The 19,679-nt window shown below is 33.0% G+C and overlaps 1 protein-coding gene across 2 annotated transcripts; it reads left to right on the plus strand.

Moving 5' to 3' along the window:
- Positions 1 to 10,667: 10,667 nt before the first annotated feature.
- On the plus strand, positions 10,668 to 19,557 carry LOC111409287 (serine/threonine protein phosphatase 2A 57 kDa regulatory subunit B' theta isoform-like). Of its 2 annotated transcripts, XM_023039309.1 has the most exons (4): positions 10,669 to 11,010; positions 11,147 to 11,255; positions 11,602 to 13,038; positions 18,841 to 19,557. In XM_023039309.1, exons 3-4 carry the CDS (start codon positions 11,851 to 11,853, stop codon positions 19,195 to 19,197), a joined length of 1,545 nt encoding a protein of 514 aa, XP_022895077.1. In that variant the 5' UTR covers positions 10,669 to 11,010; positions 11,147 to 11,255; positions 11,602 to 11,850; the 3' UTR covers positions 19,198 to 19,557. The 2 variants fall into 2 exon arrangements, with proteins under 2 accessions (XP_022895078.1, XP_022895077.1); XM_023039310.1 differs by lacking the exon at positions 11,147 to 11,255 and having other exon boundaries at positions 10,668 to 11,010.
- Positions 19,558 to 19,679: the final 122 nt, after the last annotated feature.

Below are 19,679 nucleotides of genomic sequence, written 5' to 3' on the forward strand. Positions count from 1 at the left end.
TCACGTTTTGAAGAATTAAATTATTTTCATCCCACCAAGATCGAATGTTGGAGAGTCCAGCTTCAAGACGTCCTTATAATACTTTTGAAGATAATTAGTCATGGCTTCTTACAGAGCAGCCTTCAGATAAGGAGACTCTTGAGTAATTTCAAGCTAAGGATCAGACATGAAAGTGCAAATTGGTGCAACCCGATGATTGTTTGTCTGTGAAGGCAGGATACAAACTAAAGCCAACGAAGATGAAATAACAGAGACTCCTTGATAGATCTCTGAAATGTGAGCACTTACAGTCCTTGAATTCACTTCATCTTCATTATTAAAATTATCTATGATAAGCACCGAAGTACCTCCATTAATGGTGCTCGGATATTTGCAAGGAGCGTCATGAGAATCATGAATACTATCTATTCCTTGAAGTGCATTGATTCGCCTATCAATCTCGACAGCTCGATCTTCCAAAAACTTTGGATTCATGAAAAAGTTTAGTCCTACAGGGATGCTCGGAAAACCTACAAAAAATGAAGTTTGATTTTAAATAAAAGCGAAAAAAAGGGTGCAGGAACAAAAATAAAGAACATACCTGTATTTCGTGTTCTAGGCAATATGTCTAAAAATTCATTGTTTGATAGTGTGTTCGGGAGGCTGATATTAATGTGAGAAGCTCCAACTTCACTTTTGAAAGACTCAAAATAGCTTGAAGTGGTCTTAATTCTACTGTTCATTTGATTTTGTATATTCAGGGAAGAGGAGCTTGAAATATTGTGGCAAGAAATCAAATACGGGTAATACGTAAAAAAGAAGAAGAAGAACTATATCTGATCTGTAGAACTTTCATCTTCTAGAGTTAAAGTGTTTTCCAATGCTTGGGATGCTCGATCTCTAGCAATACTGTGATCGGGAATCAAAATCCCTTCTAACACCTTATTAGCAGGCTCAGAAGTGGCAACAATCTTTGCTGAGAAAACTATAATTTTAATTCTCTTAATACCTCTTTCATTTTGATGGTTTGGATCCTTCTTTCGAGAAGTCTCTTCAGGAGCAACATTTGGAGGGTTTAACCCTCTAGTTATAACCATGTTTAGAGTCGGGCCAAGAACAAAGTCACGCTCTTACTAGAAGATGAGACTTGCCCTTGGACCCTGGTCAAGACTGGCAACATTTGGCTATTCCACCAAACCTGGTACTCAACATCAACTTTTTGACGTGTATCCCTCACATACTCTAGAATATGAAATACAGACCTACTTTTCGCCCGAGTCAAAGACAACCAAATGTGATAATGTCGCTTACATTGGGAGCAATGTCCAATTTTCTTGGTGAATCGAGAAGTTTTTGTCTAAAGCCAAGTTATCTCGCAAACTTGTGAGGATTATATGCCTTAAGAATGAAAGGTGAATTTTTCTCAATGATAAGAAACAAATTCAGATCAAATACTCATCATGAATTCTGAAATATTTGCAAACCTCGGTTGGTCATCTACCGGTACATAAGGATGAGACAATAAGGGTAATGGATTCCAGCAAAAGTTATTGTGGTCCATTGTTCTACGAATAAGGTCTCGATAATCAACAACATTTTCTCTCAAAACTGGAAAGCATTTAGAGTGCCAACATATCTTCGGATTGTAGGACGAGAATAATTGTAGGACGAGAATAAGTCTTGTCTACATGAGTTTAAACACTTCGGACAAAATAAGTTGCCGCCCAAGCATAAAGAAAATGTCCAGAAAATGAATGTAAAATTGAGCCAAGATCCGGGTTTGTCTGATAGTTAGATGTTTGTATAAATTCTCTATAAATGCTCACTAATATGCATGGAGCAAGGCTATAAGTGTATCCGCCTGCCATCCTAGAAGATGCTTTAAAATTCTCAACTCTTATACTTTCGTCCCTAGATAAAGAACGAAACGACAAAGCCACTGAGAGAGATAAGTCACTATATGTAATTCATCTTTTCTTCCATAGACAGAGATACTCGAAAAACGCTCCAATGACGTCGATCCCTACAAGTAATGTCTCACGGCTTGTCTACCACCACGGGCCTCCGTATTTCCTTCGATGCTCTTTGATGACGCCACTTGAATGGATTTAAATTTACAGCATTCTTATAATTATTGTCGTTGAGGATTCTGGACACAACCATTCTTGTGAAACTAAAAATCAATCCAATTTGCATGAGTAAACCAATCAGATTCATTCGCATTGGCAATTAATTCGAAAACATTAAAGAGATACAGACAAGACTTGGGAAGATGATTCGTCAACTCTAAAAGGCTTGGAACTACTTTCTCATAGTAATGACCTATGATCGAAAGCCCATTTATCTCATGGGTGTCCCAAAGAAAAATGTCAATTTCACCATTGACAATTACAAATGTGTTGATCTCTGGATACCAAACCTCACAAGATAGAGTTTGGGTGATGGTAATATTTTTGTAGCAGAACCGACTGCAAAAGCTAACTCCCGAAGATTCCTTTTGAGTAGAAGTTTTTGGACCCATAAAAATTACTCCCAAAATTAATGATGGGCATATGCAATTCTGACAATGGCTCTTGGAGGTAAGGAGAAGGATCTGTTATTGACTTATGGATGCTAAATTTAATTTCACCTCATAGGCCAGTCTAGGCATGTTATTTCATATCAGTATCTTTGAAACACAGATAACTTTTGCCTTGATTTTTAAGCTCAACAATTTCGCGTATATCAAAGTATATTTTATCATTAGAATTTTTTCAAGCAATGCCTGCAAAAAAAAAAAAAAGGATAGTAAATCTCTTAAATTCATGGATCGTCTAAAATTACGAGTCTCCTAAATATATAAATAGCCTCAACACAAAGTGCCTTGGACAGTTAAAAGAGTCAGTCCTTGGTCCCAAATAAAAACTGTTTTGAACGGTCGAAGGAACAGGTTCTTAGTCCCTAACACAAAATGTCTTGAATAGTCGAAGGAGCTAGTCATTGGTCCCAAACATGAAGTGCCTTGGATGGTCGAAGGAGTCAGTCTTTGGTCCCAAACACAAAGTGGATTGAACAGTCGAAGCAGCCGATCATTGGTCCACAACACAAAGTGCCTTGGACGGTTGAAAAAAAAGGTCCTTGGTCCCCAACAAAAAGTGCATTAGATGGTGAAAAGTGGTAGTCTTTGGTCCTCAATCCTACGTGAAAAGGTTTGCAATATTGATTCTATTTGTAAGTATATATTTTCTGAACTCATAAAATAATTGTGACACGAAAATTTAACCTCTACACAAATGAAATTTTGAACCTCAAAATCCTTGATTCTCTCCAAAAAATTTAATCCCTAAAAAAACGAAGAATATTAGTTCCAACTTTGTTCAAACAGTCATACTTCAAAAAAAAAAATAATAATAATAATAAAAAAATTTAACCCAAAATAAAAGGCAAAATAAAAAGATAATTCATATCATAAAAAAAGGTGAGTGAAGAAAAAGAAGAAGATGGTGAAAAGAAACTAAAAAAAAAGAAGAGGATAGAGCGAAAATTGAAGTGTAAAAAAAAAATGTAAAAGAGGTTTTTGCCGAAAAATTTCCAACAAAAAAAATTCGAATTTTTCCTAACAATTCCAATTGTTTTTGCCGAAAAATTTCCAACAAAAATAATTCGAATTTTTCCTAACAATTCCAAGAATTGGAATTGGTTCAGAACCAAGCAATAAAAAAAAGGAGTCCAACGCAGAAGAAAAAATATTGTTTGGTTTCTGCCAAATCGATTCCATTCCAAATTGGAATTCAATTTTCTTTTCCATCGCCTGGCAGGAGAAAAAGGGAGGGTGTGAAGAAGGAAAGTTATGTGGAAACCTAAAAAAAATAAAAAAAATACTAATAATAATTTTATGAAGGTTTCTACAAGGCAATTTCAATGGAATCAATTGGAATTGGAATTCCAAGACACTGGCCGCCACTGGAATCAATTGGAATTGGAATTTCAAAACACTGGCCGCCACCAGAAACCAAGAAAATTAATTAAAAAAATATTAGTATAGGTTTTTGCCGTTTGTTTTCTTGGTTGTCAGCAAAAACCAAGGAAAACCAATAATTAAAAAAATAACCTTTATTTGCAAAGTTAATTCACTTGTGTCCAAAACTTCTAATTTGTTCATATAAATAGGTGGATATCAGAATTCACATAAATCCAATTTATCATAAAACGCACGAGGCCTGTTCAAATCAAATTTGTTATGGGTTGGATAAAATAAAAATAAATAAATAATCGAATGACATTCATGTAAAAAAAAAAAAATCTTATTCTCAAATTCAAAGGATACGAATTTTATTTTTATTCTCGAATTTTCCATCTGTAATAATTTACCAATGGGAAGTTTGAGTTCAAATTAAATAAAAAAATCGAAAATCAAGATTTATTAATTAATTTAAATAAAAAATGGATTGATTCGATTTAAATCATTAGCCCAATTAAATTGAAATATACTAAAGTCCATAAAATTCAAAGGCCCATCTCACCTTTTAAATAAATAATCAAATAAATAAAATATCATAATTACTTAATTATTTATTTTTAATTAAATATAATTGAGTGATTACCAAAATTAGCATAAATTTTCTCCTATAAATAGGTAGGGTTGTCAATGGGCCGTAGAAGCACGAGCTCGGCTCGTCCAAAATAGGGCGAGCTCGGCTCAGCCCACGATCTTGCGGCTCGTGGGCCGAGCCGAGCCCGGCTCGAGAGTAGATGTTGTTTATCAATATTTTTTTTTATTATTTTTTTTTGAGGAATAAATAGGTAATTTGAAAAATAGAAAAGTAATTTTTTTTTAACTAAAAGAGATAGAAAAAATAAAAGTGAAGGCTTTATTTTTTTTCTTTTTAAAATAGATAAAATATAAACCCTCCTCCTTTATTAGGATTTGGGACCGGCTACTTAAATTTTCAGTAGGCGGAATTAAAAATTGTACACGAACAATTTTTTGTAGCGTGTACAATTTTTTAAAGAAAATTAAAAGTAACGATAAGAAAAGAAAAGTTTCATCGATATAATTAAATCAAATATCACTTACTTGACGACATGCAATTTCAGCATATTTATCTTGTAATCGAAAATGAGCGTCCTGCCAATCCTTAACGCACATTAACGCTTCTAAAATATCTTCTTTCAGTCGACTCCTGACCTCGCTCTAAACTCTTTTACCTGCACTAAAAGCAGACTCCGAAACAAAAGTGCTAACCGGAGGTGTCAGCAGATCTTTTGCAATCACAGATATAACTGACCAACATCGTTCATACATTCGCTAGAATTCAATTATTTCATCTGAACTTTTTTAATTTTTTTATATGTTGGCATATTATGGTTGAAATAATCAATTAATTTAGCAAGCAATGCATTATGACTTGAGCCCGTAGATGTATGATTAGAATGAGATACATATGGTGATGACATGGCAGTGGCAGTGGTAGTAGATGAATGCATTGCAGATGAATCAAATCTATACGAATTAATGCATTGAAATAAATTAAATATTTCCACATCTTTTTTTTCCAATTTCAGTGGAAGGAGTAGGTGCAGATGGTACCCGGACTAATATTGGTACCCATTCGGTTCGCATATAATTCATACATTTCACATAATGTTTGCTCTAAATTTCTATATGTGATAGGTGTATCAAATGTTAAGGCATTTGAAATTTGATCAATTATATATTTAGTTCCCGATAAATTATATCGATGGTCCATTACGCATGCTAAAAGAAATAACATAGGCAAATCTTCCCAATATTTTCTAAATTTAAATTCCATAGCAATTATAATTTCACTAAAATTAGGGTCATTTCTGTATTTATGAAATATTTTTGCAGTTATATAAAGACGTTCAAGCACCATACAGCTGGTAGGATAGTAAACGCCCGATAAAATTTTAGTAGTTTCATAAAAAGATGTCAAAATTTTTTTAACTTTCAAAGCTAAATACCAATCACGTTCAGTTAACATACCCTCGTCATCACTTCTAATATGTCTATTGTTATAAAAGTCAGTTATTAAATGTTCAAAATCTTCACATGACTTTACTAACAAGTAAGTAGAGTTCCACCTATGACCTACGTTGCTCACAAATGTTTTAGCATTTTTCACTCCTATTTCGGCACAATAATCCTCAAATGCTTGTTTTCTACTTGAAGAGATTGTGATATATATTAGTACGATCCTAATATTTTGAAATTCATCCTTTATATATTTTAAATCATCTTGGACAATTAAATTCAAAATATGACATACACAACGAATATGAAACAATTACCCAACAAAATCAGGTTGTAGTACCCTATGCCCTATGCAATTTTTCAGCAACTACTTTATTAACACTAGTATTATCGAAAGTAAATGAACGAATTTTACCTTCCCAATGATATTCTCTAACAATACTAATAATAGCATTAAATATATTATTAGTGTTGTGAGGAAACTTAATAATTCTAAAAGCAATAATTTTTTTATGCATGCACCAAAGTGGGTCTATATAATGTGCAATTGCAGCTATATATGCTCTTTTATTAATCCCTTCCCATATATCTGAAGTTAAAGATATGACACCCCCATATTTTTACAAATTTATAATTAATTGTTGTTTTGTTGAAGTAAAATATTGTATTGTATCGGAACGAAGAGTGTTTCGACTTACCCCAATGTACCTTGACTGCAGATATTCTTTCACATACGAGACGTAGTGTTGGTTGTCAATTAATGTCAAAGGCAACTCAGCACCAGCAACAAGTTTCACCATTCCGGTTCGACCTTTCTCCTCCGAATACACCCATGTGGATAGGGGTGCAACAGAACCACCGGCGTCTGGACTGTCAAATTGCAATTGTGTTTGACAGCTTGGAATAAGTCCGTATTTGGCCGCACATACTTTGTAATGATGGTTGAGATGGATGGTACCAATTCCTCTTTGCCATACCAATCTTTGTTGGCAGTATTTACATACTGCTTTGGATTCTCGGACTCCATTGACGATTTTTTCCGTCGAAATCAACTTAAAGTGATCCCAACATTTTGCTTGTTTTTTCCCCTTTTGCTTTCCCCTCGCATCGGAATGTTTAATTCAGCCTCTTCTTCCTGATCGTGTTCTACTTCGGGAACGTCAACATCATCCAAATTAATTGGATAATTTGGATTGCCACTTACATGATGATGAAGATCCAAATCTGGAATATTTTCAGGTAGGGGTATGTCATTTAAACCTTCAAATTAATTCTGAAATTGACTTTGCGGTGTCATAGGCAATTCGTTTCCTCCCACACCGAACACGTTTTCGACAAATGATTGCGGATCCATTTGTTTAGTTGTAATAAGTAATAACTAATAGAAGAATAATTGTATAAATGTAGTGAGAAATGAAAATTAGATAAAATTTCAATAAATATAGTGAAAACTGAGAAATGAGAATTGTATATTGTATAAATTGTATTTATAAATTGCAAGTTATCAACACAATACAAGAATGTTGAAAGAAAGATAATTGAGAGTTGAGAGAGAATTGTAAAAAATTTTGTGGCTAAATGCCACTATTTATAGAAGAAGAAAAGAAAAAATATAAGGACCAAAACGGTCACTGAATTTCGTTAACGATAAAAAAAAAAAGAAAAAAAAATGGAGGACTGAAACGGTTACTGACTTGATAAAGTGACCAAAACGGTCACATTTTAAAAAATGTGATCGTTTCGGTCACATTTAGCTCGTGGCAAAATGTGACCGTTTCGGTCACATTTAACACGAGCCACGAGCCTGGCTCGTGGCTCGTTCCAAACGAGCCGCTCGCGGGCTCGGGCTCGTGTTTTTACGAGCCCGAGCCACCCACGAGCTTCGTTTTCGCGAGTTGATGAGCCGTTCGGCCCATTTTTCACCCCTATAAATAGGACCAATGATCTATAAGACAAGAGGAGGAAGGAAAACAAGACAAGTGATAGCAAAGAAAACAATCACGAAGTGCTGAAAAAATTTCAAAGCCAGAGACTGGGAAGAAATCATCTCAAATCTAAATCCGGTGAACCTCAAAAAGATCAAAATCTTCTTCGAATCAAATAAGTTCACGCCAAGTTTAAGAAAATCAAAGTCTTCTTCAAATCAAATCAAATTCAGGTTCAAACCCCGAAGCTCAAGTACCGAACAAGACAAGTCTCAACAAATCAATTTTTTAACAAATTCTCGAAACCCCAAATTCAAGCCAGTCGCCACTTGCTTCAAATATTCAAATCATTAATTAGATAATTTTTACAATTTTGCAATTACAAGAAGGTTAATATTACTTTTTTTTTTTTTATCAAAATATAATTTTCTAAAATTTTTATATTTTAATATATGAATTCGTCGTGCAGTCTATTTTTCATAATAATATAATTACATAGATTTACATAATTAAAGTGAGAAGGAAAAAAAAATAGGAATCTAATAAAACAATAGTAGAAAATTCTTTATACAATTAAGTGTCTGTTTGATAATCATTAAATTGTTTTATAGTTTGCTACATAGTCATTTTCAATTACACATTCCCACAATATAATATTCTACACGTATATCAAAAATTTTTCCCTACTTTCTAATAACACATTCTCTAAAACATTACTATTCAAAATTTTTTTCTTGAATAATTATTGTGATACAAGCTCCAAAGGGAGAAGGAGAAACAAACCTAAAAAGCAAAAATGAATGTTATATAACAATAGTAGAAAATTCTTTCTACTTTGCATTTTAGCAGAGAGTTCAATAGGTGACGTTGTCCCTTTCAAAAATCAAGGTTGTAAAAATCGTTTTGAAAAGTCAATGATTTTTCTAACATATTTTGTAAAATTTTTTTTCTTCTTTTTCAAATTAGATTATGAATTTTAAAAAGTAGGATGTATTTCAGTAGAAACCACAATAAAAGAGTCTGTCACCCATTATTTTAAGAATTAAAGAGTTTTAGATATATTTTTTGAAAAATGTGGAGTTAAAAAGTAAGAAAATTTTATTGATTTGTGTATTGAATATTTTGTTATGTGAATGTGTGGTGTGAAATGATACGATAACAAATAATTTAAAATTTTAAAGGTTGTCAGACAGGAGCTAATTGAGCCAAAAAGTGATGTATTTATATAAAGCATGTTTGGTAGAAATTTTAACCTAATTAAAATCAATTTTTTGACCGTTATTTCACTATTTCAGTCGTCATTTTTGAATTTTTCTCTTACAGATAGGATCCACTTTATCTCTAACAGTAAAAAATCAATTAACAAAATTTTTACCAAATGAGCACATAGAATTCTATCTCTTTAGAAGACTCGTTAGAACTCAAATTATAAAATCACATTCAAATTCAAAAAATAAGGTGAGTTAAAAATAGGAAATAAATTGAAAAAGAGTTTTTGAATTAAACTCTAAACAATTTCAAATTTAAAAATGTGCCAATTTATCTGCTAAAAAAATTGTAAATATCAAAATGTCCCTTTGCCACGAATTCTTTATTCCATTTGGGCATTTTCTTCAAATTTGATATGGTTCATGTTTCCTTTAAAGATTTTAAACCTTCATTCCCATCCTCCCAAGTTGAGGCTGCCTTTGGGCAGTATCTAACCACACTGTGGCAAATCGATACAAGTATTATTATTATTTTTTAATTTGAAAAGAATAGGCCAATTTTAGATAAGGATTTTGCTAGAGTCTGTTACTCTTGGGATCACATGTGCCCTGTGTTCATCCAGAGCCCATATAGTCCTGGACGAATGGCAAAACCTTTTAAATAAACTATCAACCAAAACTTTCAAAATAAAAATTCAAGATTTATCTATTTATTTATTGTGAAATAAATAAATTTTTGAGGGGACATTTGTTGACGTAAAAAATAATTAGTAGATTGGATCAATTTATAATGATTAACCCAATTAAGTCTATTAAATTAAAGTCTACTAAAACCCAACCTACTTTGTTACAAAATTGGTTACGATTTTTACTATAGATAAAACTAAAGATCCATGAAAAACTCACAAGTGAAAGCTGTAGGAAAAATTCCCACGAAGAAAAAACTTTCTCAACCCTAAATTCGGAAAATACCAAGAAGATGAAAATATTCTTTTAATTAAGCAAATCTAATCAAGTCCAAAAAGATTAAAGTACTCTTCAAATCAAAGCAAATTCAAATCCAAGTCCTAAAGTTCAAATCCAAATATCAAAATCCAAGTGCCAAACAATCAAAATTTTCAACAAATCTTGAAGTTTAAAATCCAAGCAACATGGACCTCCATCTCCAAACTTTCAAATCACTAATCAGAGGATCTTGCACTTGTTGCAATCATAATTAGATCAGCATCCACTTGTATTTCTCAAAAATACAAATTTTAACAATTTTTGTACTTTAATACGTTAAATTTGTTGTACACCATTGTTTGGTGGAAATAAAATTAGATTTTTAGTAAATTTTGATATAAAAGTTAAATAAAACTTCTAGTTGAAAAATTATAAATCTCATGAAATATGCTATTAAAATTAATTTTTGATTTTGATTTTTATCTTTACAATACCCCTATAATGTAATATTATGAAAGGTTGACACTAATTTTCAACATATTCACATAATAACACGTTTTGAATGTAAATCAAGATTTTTTCCCAATTTTTAGTCATATATTATTCAAAGAAATTATTATTCAAAATATCCATTTTTTTCCCCCAAAATAATGGTCGTCAATCATGGAAATTATCGTTTTAATGTTTGAGAACAACACGCTGCTAGAATTGTATGTGGGGGGCCGATGTTGTCATTTCTCCTCATAAGTTGATCCCTATTCGGAGAAAACCGTATGAGAGAGTGGGGAAGAGAACGAGAGAGCAGTGCAGTTTTGAAAAGGGTAGAAAATCAAATCAGAAGAAACAAACAAATAATTTTCTGTGCAAATTGTTTGTCCTTCTTCTCTTTCGGAATTAATTTCAGATTTCAATAATTGACCCAGCTCTCAAAACTCGATCTTTTCCACTTCTGTGCTTTTTCTTTCGCTCAATATTATATGTAAGAATCAATGACCCGTAATTTATTGACTTTTTTCCTCGTAAATATGCATGTAAAGCTTTGTTCTTTAGGTATTTATGCATTTATAGCTGTATCTAAGGTGGGTTTTGGTGATCATGTTTGACGCCTTTTGTAGGTGATTCTTGATGAATGTTATATGGGTGTTGTAGATCACGCGCAGATCTTGTTGTCTATAGCAGAATAACTGGGAATCTTTGTAAAATTGGGTGACGAAGAAAGCTAAAGTAAGTTTAAATTTTGCTTCTATTCTTGGGGTTTCAGGTTGTGAAGAAGTAAACAATGTAGAATCTCACTATTATATTCTTGGAAGTAAATTTTTAATTTAAACTTTACTCGGCATGCTGGCTTTTTATTATTATATTTAATAACGACTAAATATTTATCTTAATGGGAGTGGGAATAATATTTTTTGGATTGTAATTTTTTCACTTAAAGATGAATCGATCTTTCCATATTTGTTTTGGATTAATGAAGATAACTCTTACTTTTACAACTTATGGTGGTGTGTGATTTCTTGAATGTGAATTTGGTTTGATTTTTTCCTCTCCGTTTTCTTTTTTCACATCACAGACGTGTGGTATCTGAACTTACATTTATCATGCTTGGGCTTATGGCGATGGAGACATTTCTATCATAAAAGGAGACCTGATCTTCATTGAATGGTAACTAGTGGTTGGAATTGGTTTAATGATCCGGTTTTTGCATGTCATATACCTCCTTCATTATTGAGGGTTTGTCTACTGGCGGTCGTTTAATAACTGGATTGGTCAATAGCAGTTGAGTTAGCACGAAGAAGATTGTGATTTCTAGGTGTAGGTGATGATTAAAAATATACTCAATAGGCTCCCACGGAAACAGACCAAGTTAGGGGATAATCGTGATGGAGGATCCTCTACTTTCTCTACAAATTCTTCTAATACTTCGAGAAGCAATTATTCTACAAACTCTCGGTTGGGCAATTCAAATGCTACATCTCTTTCAGGGATCAATCCGACTTCGGATTCCGGCCATACATCTAATGCAAAGGTGAATGGGAATGCAGTAGTTGCTTATGAGGCACTGCCTAGTTTTAGTTATGTCCCTAATTCCGAAAAGCAAAACTTGTTTATCAAAAAGCTGAATTTGGGTTGTGTGTTATTTGACTTCACTGACCCAACGAAGAATTTGAAAGAAAAAGACATCAAGAAACAGACATTGGTGGAGCTCGTTGATTACGTTACTTCCACAAATGTGAAATTCACAGAAACCGTTATGCAAGATATTATAAGAATGGTATCCATAAATTTGTTCCGGGTACTCTCTACTCAATCTCATGAAAACAAAGTTTTTGAGGGCACTGACTTAGAAGAAGAGGAGCCCATGATGGACCCTGCATGGCCCCATTTACAAATTGTCTACGAATTCCTTCTAAGGTTCGTGGCTTCACCAGAGACAGATGCAAAGTTGGCTAAGCGGTACATAGATCACTCTTTCATTTTAAGATTATTGGATCTCTTTGATTCAGAAGATCCCAGAGAAAGAGAGTACTTGAAGACTGTTTTGCACCGTATTTATGGAAAGTTCATGGTTCACCGTCCATACATTAGGAAAGCTATCAACAATATATTCTACCAGTTTATTTTTGAAACCGAGAAGCATAATGGAATTGCAGAACTTTTGGAGATTTTGGGAAGTATTATAAACGGATTCGCGTTGCCGTTAAAAGAAGAGCATAAACTCTTCCTCGTCCGGGCACTTATTCCACTTCACAAACCTAAGTGTATATCTATGTACCATCAGCAGTTATCTTATTGCATTGCACAATTTGTTGAAAAGGATTGCAAACTTGCTGATACTGTCATAAGGGGCTTATTGAAATATTGGCCAATCACAAACAGTTCGAAGGAGGTGATGTTCTTAGGCGAGCTGGAGGAAGTTTTAGAAGCAACTCAGCCTCCTGAGTTCCAGCGCTGTATGGTTCCTTTGTTCCGCCAGATCAGTCGCTGTCTTAGCAGTTTGCATTTTCAGGTTTGTTGTTTATGGTTCTTTGACGGTTTTTTCTCATCATGATTTTTTCAACAAGTTATATAACAATCCCTGTTAGTGTTTGCATATTCTGAGACCACTTTTTATTCACCTGCTATATACACATTCATCTAGATTACATGTATCAAATTCATTTTAATGGTCGTTCATTACTGATTTTGATACATTGGAACTAAGAAACTTGGAAATTTTTACTCTCTTAAATAGGGGTGAACGCGGTTTGATTTGGGTATTTTATGCTATATTTTCAACTCACACTATTTCATACAGTTTGGAATTTTTTCAAACCAAACCAAATCATTTTATTTTTCGAAATGAACCAAACTAAACCATGATTTGCTGTTTGGTTTGATTTTAATCCGCGATTTACCTATCGACATTATATTAATATATTTAAAACAAGTTAACATATAAGTTTAAAACGAGAACTAATAATGTTAAATGTTGAATTACACTCATATTTACAATGAAACATAATGAAATTCATGAATAAATTATTTTCAAAGTTGGTTGCTAAAAGATTTTAATAGAACAAATATATTTTTCTTCATTTCTATTTACTTTTTCTTGTTTGACATTCATATTGTCGTATAGCGTTTGGTAAAAGTAGAGTCATATTCTGCTATTACAATTTAGTTAAAATTCCTTTTGTTTTGCTAGTGAGATGTTAAATAAGGATTGAACATAATATGTTTAAATGTACAAAATTGATAGAGTTTAGACTTATTGAGAATTGACGAATTTCATTCTCTCACTACTTTATGAAAGTATAAGGTAGTAGTACTAATTAGGAAATTTTCACACAATCAATTCACTCTGTTCTTCGTTCTTTCTAACCCACAAACAAGCTCATTAATCTTCTAGGCGCACAAACAATTATTTTTCTGTCCAAACCACAGTTCACAAGTATATAATAAGTTAAAAAACAACAAATAAAATAAAGAACAATGAAAAAATGGCTTGATTGAGAATTTGAGACTTTTGGGGAGAGAATAAAGAAAGAGGCGATATAGGTAGAAATTATCAAACTGACAGGCAAAAGGCGACTAGCGATTCATTTAGCAGTGACAGATAAGTGTCAAATGTTTAGGAAATGAGAGTTTATGTTAGGGTTTCATAAGCTTTGGACATGATTTGTTTCTGTAGTTTTGTTAAATTATGATTTGGATTGTCGAATATATATATATATATATATATATATATATATAAATTTATAAGTTAATGAAATTAATGTTTTAATTAAAAAAATTTAAAAATGGTTCTGTTCGATTTTGTGCTGTTTTGAAAATCAAAACCTAAACCAAATCATTTTGAAAAGGTTTGGTTCGGTTTGAGGGAAAAAATCGTGCTTCCACATGGATTCGAACCAATGCTTTCAAATCAATGGTTTCGGTTCGGGTTGCCGTTTCGCGATTTTTTTGTGCAACCCTACTCATAAACTTAAGTTTGTTGCTTTTACTTGTCCTTTTTTGTTGGGGAGGGGGGCCTTCTTCCCACGAGTAATAGTAAAAACGAGAAGCTTGTTTAGTAGAAGTATTGAAGTCCAGTGATGCTAAAATATCATTAGCACAATTTCGCACTGTAGTCATTAAATGTAAAGTGTAAACAAATACATGAACTATGGCAATGGGCGTGCTTTTTGTACTTAAAGGTTGAAACAAAAACATTGAGTTGACTGGTCAAAGTGGGACATAGAATATGGCTCACATGGTGAATTATGTTTCAATTGAAAACTTCCATTTGTGAACTGTATGTTCAATGTTATAGTATCTACCGAGCAACTATTTTTGTACTTCGGTTGTCCTACTCTGTCTCTTAAATGTTATTCATCACATGAAATATATTATTTATGAATTTAAACAATAAATCAAACTAATTTGGTAGATTGTGTCCGGATTCAATTATGAATCCAGCAAACATGATAGTCTTTTTTAGTATGTAATGTTTGACTCGAGTTACATAAATATTCTCGTGGGTGGGTTTTCACATCCCTGATCATGCTAAAAAAATATTAAATAGGCTTTTAAATGGGAAGATTCTCTGATTCAAGTAGAGCTTTATTTTAACATTTTCCCATCCCACTCTACCATAATTGTGTGGCTTACCCTGAACTTCACATCAGTGATGTTGTACTTATGTCGTAGCATACACTTGATTGTGTTTCAAAACTATGTGTCAAAGCCGATTATTAGAAAACTAAATGTCACTCGGCTACTAACAAGAGTATATTTGGCTAAGCTTAAAAGTTACGTTTTTAAGTAACTATTTTGCCCAACATTTTTTAACTTTATAAGAAGTTACCATTTCTCCTTGACATTATTAGTGCCAATTTTCTTTTAAGTCTTTTCTTAGTCTCCAAAAAAAGGTTACTTCTTTAAGCTTAGCGAAACATGGTCTAGTTATGTATTCTGTATTTTGGAAATTGTACAAGATTTGTCCATAAGTGATATCAATAGTAGGTAATCATTGAATTTTTCTAGACAAGAATATGAGCTTTGGAATAAATTGGTATACCATTAAGTGTCGGTGAGCAAAACACTGTCAACCGGAGAAGATTATAGTTTTGAATTTGTTAGTTTGGTTTCACGTGGTTTAGGTTTCGAGTATTTCAAATCCAACCCAAGCCGTTAAAAGTTGTTTGGTTTATGTATCGATAATTAAAAACTCTGCTTGAAACTAAATCGAATTGTTCACCCAATTTTTTTTAAAAAAAATTACTTGTTTTACTCAAGATATATTACTTAGTAGACCCCTGTTTGATTGAAACTTTTTCTGGAAGGAATTAGTTTATGAATAGTAAATTTTAGGAGAATGTGTGGTTCAAAAGTAAGAAAAAGCTTTTAATTTATGTGAAGAATATATTATTATGACAATGTATAGTTGAAAATGTATAGTTGAAAATGAGTATGAGAAAATTGAATGAAAAATAATGGTTGTCAAACAAGGGCTAGATCAATTTATAATTTAAAAAGTTTAGTTGTTAGTTGGCTTATCTTGGCTTGTTAGGAAGATAATAATTTATTTATGATAATATTTTTCTTATCTAAAGAATGAAGTGGAAGCTTAAATATCATGGTTGAACCTTGTATTAATTTATTGGTTTAAGCTTTTAGTGTGACAAATATATTAGTTTTGTAACCTGTATGTATAGAAGGTTTCAATGTAATGTTATAGTGAAATTTCAAAGCATTGTATTTATTTTTTTCATTTCGTTGTTTTAAAACCACCAAAAAAAAAAAAAAAAAAAAAAAGGATTTGTTTTGGGAAATGAAATGGTTTAATTTTGAAATTTTCAAATCATTTAAAATTGTTTGATTTGAAAAAAATTCAAACCAAACCTTCTTCACTCCCATTGAATGGATGACAATTAAGTTAATTGATCATCCTGTTTTCCATATCCTTGACTATATTTGTCAAAGTTATGACTGGACTGGCTCAGGTCCGCTCTGGAAAACCTGGAACCGGCCAACAAGTCTTCCTGGTCGTGTTGTAAATTAGAAATTAGAATCCTGTTGAAGAACCATTGAACCGGTCGGTTTAACGGCGAACTGTTGAAGTTATACTGGTTTATTAGGTTCATAATTTAAAAATTCTCAACTATATTAATGGGCTAATGCATTGCATTTGAAGTCCCAAATGGGTCTTTAGGTCAAGCCTGCTGCTTTTAATAGATGCATCTCCTCCAATGCCAACGTTAATCTTCGGTTGTGGGATGAAGAGAAATATCTAATTGCCCAGCGGTCTCTGACCTTTTACATTTTTGCAGACTTTACCCTAACCTTTAATTTGTGCCAACGAAGGTCTCTAACCTTTCGGAAATATGCAACTGAGGTCTAAATGGATGATTTGACCGTTGACCAAAAGTCAAATGGTTAACTAAATTTTGATCAATTTTAAAGTTTAAAATGGTAAATTTATATTTTATATAATAAAACAATTAAAATAAAATAATTAAATCAAAAAATTAAAAAACCAAAACCCAATTCAAAAGGTTATCTCCCCTCCCCTTACCCCAACCTCAAAACTAAAGGTCTTCGTCACCTCTGGCCATCGTCGGGCCAACAACACCATTGACCGGCCAAAAAAGGGTCTTCTCCTTCAATTGTCCCTCCAAAACAACAGTTACTGTCGACTGGTCAAAACACATAAAAATCGAAACCCAAAAACACCATTGCACTATAAATCGAAAAACTACACTGCACTGTAAATCGAAACCTTTGTCCTTTGGCCAACTGTTCAAAATCCCATTCGATTTTAGGACATTATACTTGATTTACGCAAATCTGAAAACGTTATGCTATAACCGTTGCGAGTTTTTTTTCAGCTTCGTGAGTTTCTTCTTTCAGTTGTCGCGAGTTTTTTGTTCTTCAGCTTCGCTGCAAGATTTTCAAAAATATAATGAAGGTTTTGGTCTTGATGTCTTGAAGAGTGGAGGTTTTGGTGGCGATAACCGGAGTCTTGTAGATGGTGGTGGCGATGGCCGACGGTGGGGATAGCCGGCGGTGTCTTGGGTTTAGTTTTGAGGTAGGGTGGGGAAGATGACCATTTGAACTAGGTTTTGGTTTTATAATTTTTTGATTTAATTATTTTATTTTATTGCATTTTATCTAATTGTTTTATTGTATAAAATATAAAATTACCATTTTAACCTTTTAAAATTGGTCAAAATTCAATTAACCATTTGACTTTTGGTCAACTAATGGTCGAACCATCCATTTGGATCTCGATTGAATATTTTCGAAAGGTTAGGGACTTTCGTTGACACAAATTAAAGGTTAGGATAAAGTCTGGAAAAATGTGAAAGGTTAGGGATCGCTGCTGCAATTTTCCCTTTTAATTTGGAAGTTTAAAACCTCCAATTGCCTAGTAGGATATCTGTTTGTTTGTACATATAGGGGGTGTTTGAGCAACATTATTCCAAAAAAATACATTCTTAAACAGTGATTTGACATCATTTCAACCACACATTCTTCAATAAAATAATATTATAAGCATATAAAAAAATTTTCCTTATTTTTTAACCACACATTTTCCATCAATACACTATTCAAGAATGCATTATTACCAAAATAATATGGCTCAAACACTCCCATAATCTTTAGTGTTCTACGTCTTATTATCAAACATCATGTGTAGTGTTCCCCTATTTAACATGTTTACACGACAAGGCTTCTGATCTCTTTGTAGTCTCGTTTTAGATACAAGCATGTGGATGAGTTGTAGGAGAGGGGTTTTAGTTTAATGATAATTTATTGTATACTTTAGGAAGGTGATTTTGGATGCATTGGGAGTTTGGGACACTGCATACGCACATTTTAGTATCTTGTCTGATTTAATGTTGTCAAGTATTATTTAGTCCCCCGTTTGTTTCCCATTCTTTGGCCAACAAGTATAACATTGTAAAGGTGAATTTTGTTCTGAAATAAGTTATCATTACTAAAAGTATGACGAAAAGGGAGCACAATTGGTTTTAGTGAGCGCAATTGGTTTTAGTTATGTTTATGGCAACAGGCTTAAAATGTTTAAAGCGGAAAACACTCCTTTCTCTGACCTGATCACCAATGAAATGTTACTGGATTATAGGATTCGAAGTGCCTATCCCCTGACCCCAATAATTGATACTGCTTGAAATTTTTGTGCACAGCGCTTGGTATATACGACATTTTAGAGCATTGCTTTCCTTGATGACAACTGTAAATTACAATAATTTTTATTAAAGTGCTTTTTAAACTAAAAAGACGATGATATCTCCGTTTTCATGCTGTACAACTCTTGTTTCTACAGGTGGCTGAGAGGGCTTTATTTTTGTGGAACAATGATCATATCGAGAACCTTATCAAACAAAACCGTAAAGTTATACTGCCAATTATCTTCCCTACCTTGGAAAGGAATGCGAAAAATCACTGGAACCAGGCAGTACAGAGCTTGACACTGAATGTCCGGAAGATTTTCTCCGACACTGATCCTGAGCTCCTTGAGGAGTGTTTGCTGAAGTTCCAAGAAGATGAAGCACGGGAAGAAGAAACTCGGACGAAACGAGAAGCAACGTGGAAGCGGTTAGAAGAAATTGCTGCAATGAAAGCTTCAAGTAATGAACCTGTGCTCGTTCCTAGCACGATGAACTTGAAGACATCAGGCTAGAGACCGAAGATCTACAGTTGATTTCTTAGCTTATTTGGTATATAGGTTATTCAAATGGCTAGAATGAGCTCAGAGTTGGAACTATTACCAGAGAATTTTATATCATTTTTGTCCACCATCTTCGTGCTTCTTACTTTTGGCCAGCCGGGTTACGCTGGAAATGTAGATATGAACTTCGGCGACAAAACTACAGGAGGCTTATGGAGGAAATTTGTTTTCTTTAGTTTTTAGAATGATGGCCTTTGCAATCAAGAAATTTATGTTTAAATGTTTTTCAACTGATTTTCATTTATGTATTCTGTAATCTGCAATTTATGTAGTGTATTTTATATGCATCGCCATAACATGTCATGCAAGGAATTCACTTCTCTAAGTTTATCAGAAGTTGTACGCTATGACTTTCTTAGTCCATTTCATGGGGTACAAACAGAAAAAGCACAACTACTTAACTAAACAGTGGACACACAGAACAGATTAATCCA

This window comes from Olea europaea, chromosome 14 (assembly GCF_002742605.1).
Source record: "Olea europaea var. sylvestris chromosome 14, O_europaea_v1, whole genome shotgun sequence".
Lineage (NCBI taxonomy): Eukaryota > Viridiplantae > Streptophyta > Magnoliopsida > Lamiales > Oleaceae > Olea > Olea europaea.

Coding starts and splice junctions, on each gene's coding strand:
- LOC111409287 (XM_023039310.1), top strand. CDS start 11,851: ATGATTAAAAATATACTCAATAGGCTCCCACGGAAACAGACCAAGTTA. Junction 13,039..18,840: donor TTAGCAGTTTGCATTTTCAG/GTTTGTTGTTTA, acceptor TTGTTTCTACAG/GTGGCTGAGAGGGCTTTATT.